Here is an 8,975-nt window from a genome sequence, read left to right on the forward strand (position 1 = left end):
TTATGTAACTTTTCTCAGGTTCGGATCCCAACTCCTCTCAACACATCAGGGGTCCAGCTGATCTGCATGAAAGGAAAGGCCAAGTACAAGGCATCAGAAAATGCTATTGTATGGAAGTAAGTGTTCAATGTTCACACAACGCACACGTTGTTGCTCTGTTTATTCTGGTACTTGCTTTCCAGATAGCCATGGTAGTAAGTCTCCATTTTCTTCTTGTCATCTCTTTCTCTCCTTGTACCTTCCCATTTGCAAAAATATTATAAAACTGTTCCTCCTTCTTATCTAAGTGTTGCTGTCTCACATACATGCCTGTGCACCCTTTTTTTTATCTAATTTATTATTCCTTTCTGATAACCTGATAACCTTGACTTGTTGCTTTTCATCAGTTCTGCTCATTCACAAATTGTTCTTTCACACCTGTCAACCATATTATCATTACTACTGTCATCCACTTTTGTCATATCGAAAGTATCCCTCAAATACTTGTCTGCATGGATTCTTGACTTTTGAGTGGCTTTCTACCCCACAACTGCATTGTTTTTTTTTTTTTTTTTGTCTTTTTTCCATTATTAATAGATGACCCCATCACTTTCCCTCCATGCAGTGCACCTACTTGCACATCTATATTTCAACAAGGAATTGAACAAAGTTACCTAAACTAATTTACTTTTTTCATTATTTGTTTGTTCATCACTATTATTTGCTGTGATCAAGTTTCTACCAAAGAATATTTAATAAAAAATGTAAGATTTGCCATGTTAATCCTTTTGTAACAAGTTTTGTTAACCATCATCTCCCATCTATTGTGATCCTTCAGATTCCAGTGTCATGATACCATGAAGGACTTTAAAATATCATCAGAATTAGGGCTGCTAGAGTTGGGTGCAAAATGGTTTAATGATTAACACACAGTTGTTTGTGATTTTTTAATTACAAACATTTAATCTCTCATATGTGTGGTGAACCTTCAGGATTAAGCGCATGGGTGGCATGAAGGAGTCTCAGATATCAGCAGAGATTGAGTTGCTGCAGACAGACACCAAAAAGAAGTGGACCAGACCTCCCATCTCCATGAACTTTGAGGTGAGGCTGAAACCACAATCAAAATTAGGAAGCTTTAAGCTTATTTTATCTTATGGAGATTAATTTTTTGCTTTTCTTTATCTCTATCATTTGAGTTTGCTCAAAATAATGGCATAACCTTTATTATCTTCATACTAATGTTGATTTTACTTCTTTATGGCTACTAATTTTTGATACACTGAATTGATTCTGAATTGATCCTGAAATGTTACTACATTTCAAGCTTATCTTTTGCCATGCTATGATTTTGCTGCTGGCCTTCAACAGTTAATTTTCTCTCGCTAGTTTGAATTATGAGTTTCATGAACAAAATGTTATAAAATAAATGCTTCTTTTATAGATACTTGGCTGTTTGTGATCTTGGATTGATTGCATATTCAGTGGTATCTTGTATTTTCTGAAGTCAGTGTGGAGACCAACTTAATAACTTTGTTGCTGTACATAATGTTTGCCCCTATATCGTTGTATATATTTAGCTGAACAGATTGTTGCTTGAAATGTAAATAGTGTGTGTGTGTGTGTGTGTGTGTGTGTGTGTGTGTGTGTGTGTGTGTGTGTGTGTGTGTCATTTGCCATGGTCTGATCACATGCTGGACTTGTGATCACAAGCCAACCCACCTCGTTTTGAGCTTGGAGCTACATATTTATAGACCTTTGGGTATGGTTGGGACCTTAACATCACTCCCACACATGGGAGGCAGAACACAAAGCCCTCTCTGACACTCTGTACCCATTCACTGCTGGATGGATGGGGCATGAAAGGAGACTGCCCATCTGTCTCCACTCTACCTGGGAATCAAACTCAGGACATTTCAGTTATGAGGCAAGCATGATCACCACTGCATTATGCAGCACCTCATTTGTGCGCATGTGTGCGCACTCATGTGAATGGAGCCTCCCCTTCTCTTAACAGTGACTGTAGATACGTACATTTTTTTTTCCATTAAGTTGATAGGTCCCAAACCCAGCAGATTATGCTTTGTGTGAAAAACTGAGTTCATGATGTAAATAATGTGTGTATTGATTTAGACACAGAGTCATGAGGATAAAGGTAAAGTTGGGGGCATATGCTATACCTGTGCATGGCCTTGGGGCTCATCTCAGCCTCAGTGGCCTTTGAACTTGTTGATAAGAACCCATTACCCTGGGACACGGGATAAGTATGACATCTGAGTTACCACAGTTTACCTTCCCCTGATTTACCCAGATACCCATTTATGAATCAGTCCAAATTGGAGGATAAAGAGTTGGCAGGGCTGCTTACTGACAGCCTGGGTGGGATTTGAACCCAGGCCTCCAGATGCATAGCTGGACATGCTAGCCATGACACTACAGAGGCACATTTACTCATGGCTGAAATTTTAAAGCTTCTGGACTCCTCTCTAATCTGGTTAAGAGCTAACATGTATTTTTACAGCATGATGTGGCAGTATATCCAGTGCTAAAATGTAATCATAAATATTAATTAACTGGTGTTTCTAAAATAAGGCCATAAGTGAATTTTTCAAAGGACCAATTTGATTTTAAACATGTCTTTCATGCTCTTGTAAATACCTCAAGTCATGGGAAAGTGGGAACATAGCAAGTCAGGTCTAATGCATCATGGCCATGAGCAACCAAAACCCATTCGATGGATTGGCTTTAAGCTCCGAGGAGGCATAGTAGAGAAGAAAAGTAAATATTATAAGAATTTGATAGCTGAATTGAAGAGCAGGATCCTGGGTACAAGCACTTGTTTCTCAACTTGAAACCCTTAATGAAACATACAATTTAGCTCACTGAAACAATATGAAATGCTTTTTATTTTAATTTAAAACTAACACTAACAATGTTTAATTGCATATATAACAAGAGGATGATGCCTGTATGCATCCTGCATTATAAGTAAAAACAAAAATGCATGAAAATGGTTGTTTAACCAATATTACATACTGTATTTCTCGCCTTATAAGACGCACCTATAATTTGGCAAGATATATTTAGAAAAAATTAAAAAACTCCATATTTTCCCTGAACTTAATGTGTATGAAGTATTACATTTGGCCACCTTGCTACGTTCGATGGGCAATCTTGGTCTTGATCTTGACATTCAGGGACCGTATACTTACTTTCAAGTAGAAATAGACTTTGATTAATTTCTTTCAATCATATTACGTTTTAATATAGTTATTTTTACAATGAGAAATAAAAATGCGTTAACAATAAACACTGAAGTCATCCATGGATATCCGTTCTTTCGAACACGTATCACAGAAAATGGCAGCTGACCAGGCTGCTGCACAGCAGAAATACCTCCAGACTACTCCGCCCAAGTCCGCCTCACGATCGCCGAACAGTCATGTCAGGCAGCACCCTGCTCCACCAATATTGTTCCTGTGTAAATTTGTACCTTCGGCATATACCATGCAGGGGTAACTTTTTTGGCATTTTCTGAGTGAAAAAAGTGCGTTACACGCCGTAAAATACGGTATATTTCATTATGGGGACATCTGGGAACTATTGTCAAATGGAGGTGTTTTGGGTGTTGGTTTCGTAACAGTAACAATAACCCCTTGGCCTACCAAAACTTAACCATCAGCGTGTAAGACGCAGGGTGATTTTTTTAATCTTCTTTTTTGAAAAAAGTGCATCTTATATAGCGGGAAATATGGTACCGTACTTATATAGATTTTTAGATATTCCAGCTGAGATTGAAGTTTGAATCATGAAGGATCTTTATCTGTTTCATATAGTAAACCCTCACTTTTACAGACCTTGCTTTAACAAATTTTAGCTTTAAGTAATTGTTTGGGACAGTCTGGTATGTGGAAGGATTAGTTTGGTAAGTGCATTGATAAGGTTCAGTACAGTGGTGGGCTGGCTAATCACGGATGTAAACGTCAGTTAGCAGTGGTGGAAACAAAGCCAATTGGGCAGTGCTCATCTAGTCAGGCTAGCTCTGTTCGCCCGGCTGTAAACACCTCCACTCTCGTCCTTCTGTGCCTCACCTTTCATCTAATATAAAGAGAAAACTCTGTTATAAGAAAAATGGTTGGAAATAGCAAACTTTCAGCTCATTTAACAAAGTTCCTTTTATGTGAAAAGTTTGGATCCCTGGGATAAAATGGATTTTTGCATATGTAATGTTATCCACCTCACCCAATTGATTCATTATAGCGAGGGTTTACTGTATTCCCTTTTGAACAGGCATTACATCTTTCAGGACACCATAGTGTATTTAATCTGTGGATCTGACAGGAAAATGTAAATATCAACCTTCTCTGCATGCATGTCTACAGTTTCCCGTTTTGTGTGTGTAGTTTAAAAAAAAAAATAAGAGAATTGCCTGGGCAAGATGCTGGATGAGACCAACTATGTGACAAATGAAGATTCTTAAAGTGTAAGCCTTCCTACCATGTACTTTTCCTCTTTAAGAAAATACTGATGATGACTTTCTTCTTGATCTCATTTTCTTATTTGTTACATTTTGTGCTTGCTGCTGTAGATTCATGGTTCAGATACTAGTTTCTCCAAAGGTGATACAGTAAGATGTTTGCTCAGCGACTGATTATATTTTTGGGGGTGATCTTATCAAGTTGTGGATGGAAGGGATCACCTGGAACACACTTGCATGGTTGGGTAGGCTGTTCTAGTTTTGGGATGTTGGAGGGACACACTGCCAATCATAACCTATTTTCTATCATGTTTTTTACAACAGCTCATCACTGCTTGGCTTTCAGTCTGCTGTGGCACTTGAGTGTGTCCTCAAGCTGGTGCTGGGAAGGTCTTTCTCTAGTTATCTGATCTTTAATTTTATCCACAGACCACACATAAGTTTATTTGTATGAAAGCTTTATTTTTTTTCAATAAGCACTTTTCTCTTACGCAAACAGTGTGATCCAGCTTTTGTTTTTATCAAGAAATCCATTTATTGGTACATTCCTTCCTTTACTTCAATGAAATTCTAAATAAGATAGATATTTGACCATTTGTCCGGCACCTTCAAGAATATATATAAAATAACTATAGTTAACATATTTTGGCTCTTTGCCTTGAACTGTAGGATACACGGCTACTATACTTCAAAATTCTGGCATACTATACTGACAGACAACCTGATTTAACACACATAAAAAATGTTGACCTCATTCTACGAGTAGCTCAAGCTATATCAAGGTGGAAGTTGTTTTAAAATATACACAGTAGCTGACAACAATTTCAAATATCACTGAATGAATAAGTACTATATGATTAGTTTTCTAATTAGTTGTAAGATAGTGAGATACTTTGCATAATTAGTGAAAAGGTAGTGAAAAAACACAGGAAGTGACAACTTTAGTAAACTGGGTTTTAAAATACTTATACTCGTCCTTCCATAGTTATTGATAAGTACTTTTCCTCATTCATCTGAGGATTCTAAAGTTTTGAAGTGCAGACTAGTAATCTCCCACATTCTCCTTTTCCCAAGGTGCCGTTTGCTCCATCTGGCTTCAAAGTTCGCTACTTGAAAGTGTTCGAGTCCAAGCTCAACTACTCTGACCATGATGTAATCAAATGGGTTCGTTACATCGGCCGTTCGGGACTCTACGAGACCAGATGCTAATTACCTTTATCCCAGCTCCTTACATAGCATTTACCCAAGGCAGGACAGTAATGCCCACCAGATCACCCAGAAAGTGCATAGCAGAAGCTCTGCTTTATCATCATATCATTTTTTTATGATTTACCATACTACCACAGACTTGTGAACAAAGTGTGTCATGAATATAGAAGAGCTAGCTTAGGTATGGACATGAACCCATCAAATTTATGTTTATCATCATCTAAGACAGAGTGTGAGTGAGGTGGTGTGAACGTGGACCTGAAGTGGCTCCGGGCTGCCAGCATGTTATCAGTGTAGTCTCCTCAGTCTCTTCCAGGCCCTTGTTTGCACCTGACACCCTCTAGCAGGCACTCTATATGTGTTCATGGAATGATATTATCAAGAGAGTTAGTCACTGTTATTGAGTCACTTTATATAACTGCATGTATATAATTTTTGAAAATTAAGTATACTATATACCAATTTAATTTAAAAGTTATGCTAGATGGTTTATTTTACTTTACCATTCTAGTATAGATTTGACTCTAGCAATCATAAGAAATACATTCCTTGTTTTGACTTTTGTTCTACAGTTGTTTTCTATGATAGTTTTAGTGACAAGTAGTGAAACTTGTAGGGAATCTCGACTCCTTCATTGTTGACATTTTGTGATGTTTAAAATGGTTGCCTAAAAAGTTTATGGACCCTTCCTTGAGAGCACGTGAGGAGTCTATTGAATGCCTCAGACAGCTGCCTAGACGTAGTAGTGTATAAAAAATTGATGGAGACCACAGATTAGTTGGAGTATAAGTGGAACCTCAGTGGTTATCAGCATTAAGGCAAATGGTGGTCACATCTAACACCTAGTGCAGAATCTTCAGTGTGGTTTGGACATGTAAGTTGGTGCATGCTCTTTTTCTCTATTCTTCAGATAATAACTTTTCTTAATTTTGCATCTTGGTTTAAAACTTATTATTACTGATCCTATATTATTTCACTTGGCATGGAGAAGGCAGTCCTTAAAATAACTAATCTTAGTGGTATTGAGGGGGGCATTTGTTTTGCATTCTTCATTCCCAGAAAAGACCTAGTTAATCAGGACCTGAAAACTAACATTTTCTTTTGCTATGTTGAATTCATCCTTCATTAACATCCTCATATCATTTTCTTGTGACACTCAATCAACCTGACTGATTATTATTGGTGTGGCGCAGGCTGAAAAATACTAACTGACCAAACGACTCATTACTAACCTTGATGCAGCCCAATCCTTTTGCATTCATACAGAGCCTTAACCCCCCTCCTCCCTGGCTTTAAGGTAATCAGTAAGACGTTTGCACGACTCTGCCTGGTCCGCATGGATTGTGGTGTTGAGTTCCGAGAGGCCGATGTTGTGCACCCATTTGATGATGTCATGGCTCACATTCAGTCTTGTTCTCGAGCTACCCCAAAACACAAGCATGGGTTAGCATTGCCTGACTCCAGCTGACAATGTTCTCTGACCATCTGCCTCTGATGCTGCTGCTACTGCTGGTGTAGTTATAATGAAACAAAGTGTATTCTCTATTGTCAAAGTGTCTTTGATTAAACCCGTGATGTATGTATAAATGTAAGAAATATTTAATATATAAAAAGACAAATTTGAATAGAAACCTCAAAATTTGCACAAGCAAGGCATTTTGAGAGTTTTCTTGTATCAATAGGATGTGGAGTTGTTTTCTAGTAGGGGGAAAAAGTTTTGCCCTCAGTCATCCTGTAAGACCTACCCAGATCCCTCTGCTAATGCTGCTTATGCAAATTACTAATCACTTTTTTTTGGCATTTCTGCTTAAAAAAAACTGGAGACCACTGCTGGCTTGTTTACATGATACAAACACCATCACCAAGCTGAACAGCCCATAATTCATCACTAGATACAGTACATATACTCATATTTCTCAGGATCTCTTATGTACTTGCATCCTAATTTTGTATGATGCATATTTTGGGAAATTTCAAAGATCAGACTCATTTTCAAAACAATGTTAAACAGCCACCAGAAGATTTACTATTAACCGGTATATATAAAAAGTCATTTCAGCAAAATTAATACTTTACTTGAGCAAGTTTTTAATATGTTACATTACTAATATCTAAGGTTCATTAGTCTCATGATGACAATAATCTTTGGCTGTGAAAAAGTAGATACTCAAGTGTTTGTTATCACTACTCAATTGTTACTTTTTTATTAGTTATTAAGTTATTAGAGATGTTTTGAAAATGAGTATACAAGTACCTGCTTCAACAAAGTAGTCCAGAGGGAATGTTAACTTCCAATGATCCCAACTCAACATGTGTTATATTTTACCAGAGTTACTTTTCTTTCCATGATGATGCCTCTCTTTGTACCTTTATCCTTCTTAGACCTTCCCTCACAGCAGTCAGCCACTCTCACTGCATCCATCACAATCTTCAGAAACACGACACACTATTTGAGGATATGCACACTGCCCACATGCAACATTCAGACTCAAATGAATTGTTTGTGACTAAGAACATTTGTGTACTACATAAATAATTGTTCCATAATGGATGACACATTACAGGCAGTACTAAATAAACAACTTGTTATTGTACTGGTGTGGAATTTATTTATGCTTTCTGGTTGCTTGGCAAGATTCTAATGATGTCATAACGTATTTACTAATTTGTATATTTGTCTCATTAAGTTATATATTCAGATTTTTTAAATGTTGACTTTTTCAGGTTTCCAATAAAGCTCAATAAATATATCAGTGGGAGCATTACAGGAGCTTGTGTTAAAGTTTCATTATGGCTTTTACTGCTCAATAACTTGGGGCATGAGTCCTTTTGAAAATACATGGATGGCACTTGTACTTTTAAAAGTCTTGAGCACCACAAATGCTTACAACAACCCACTGAGAAGGGCTCTAGCTGTATTAAGCCCAGCATTCCATTTTCCTCTTGCTTTTTATAACCATTCTGATTTCACTGACCTAACAACAATTATGTGGCTCATGCTGGGTTCTTTCCTGCATGTTTATAGGTTTCATAGTATTGCCTGATGGACACATCTTGTGCTACAAAGGTCTTGCAGATAGGAAGGAATTGGAGTTTGTTTTAAAAATCTATAATGGCATATTTGGCAGAGTATGGAGTTCACTAACACCATATAGATGTGGACAACATTGGGAAAGGGCTTTGACTTGAACTATACTTAAAAAGAAAAACTAATGACTGAATATGATGATACTCAATTCTGTGCAGAAATTTACTAGGTAGTACCACAGTACTGTATTACTGATGCCTGATCCTTTAAATGGAAAGTTAC

General features: G+C 37.3%; 1 protein-coding gene across 1 annotated transcript; it reads left to right on the top strand.

Annotated features, from left to right (window-relative positions):
- Nucleotides 1-18: 18 nt before the first annotated feature.
- LOC126988960 (AP-2 complex subunit mu) lies at nt 19-8,259 on the top strand (the record flags this gene model as incomplete). Its single annotated transcript, XM_050847389.1, is given in 3 exon segments — nt 19-116; nt 972-1,083; nt 5,531-8,259. Coding segments are annotated over 3 exon segments (345 nt in total), but the record flags the coding sequence as incomplete, so codon positions are not given.
- Between the last annotated feature and the right edge of the window lie 716 nt (nt 8,260-8,975).

This window comes from Eriocheir sinensis, unplaced genomic scaffold (assembly GCF_024679095.1).
Source record: "Eriocheir sinensis breed Jianghai 21 unplaced genomic scaffold, ASM2467909v1 Scaffold1019, whole genome shotgun sequence".
In the NCBI taxonomy this organism is placed as follows: Eukaryota; Metazoa; Arthropoda; class Malacostraca; order Decapoda; family Varunidae; genus Eriocheir; species Eriocheir sinensis.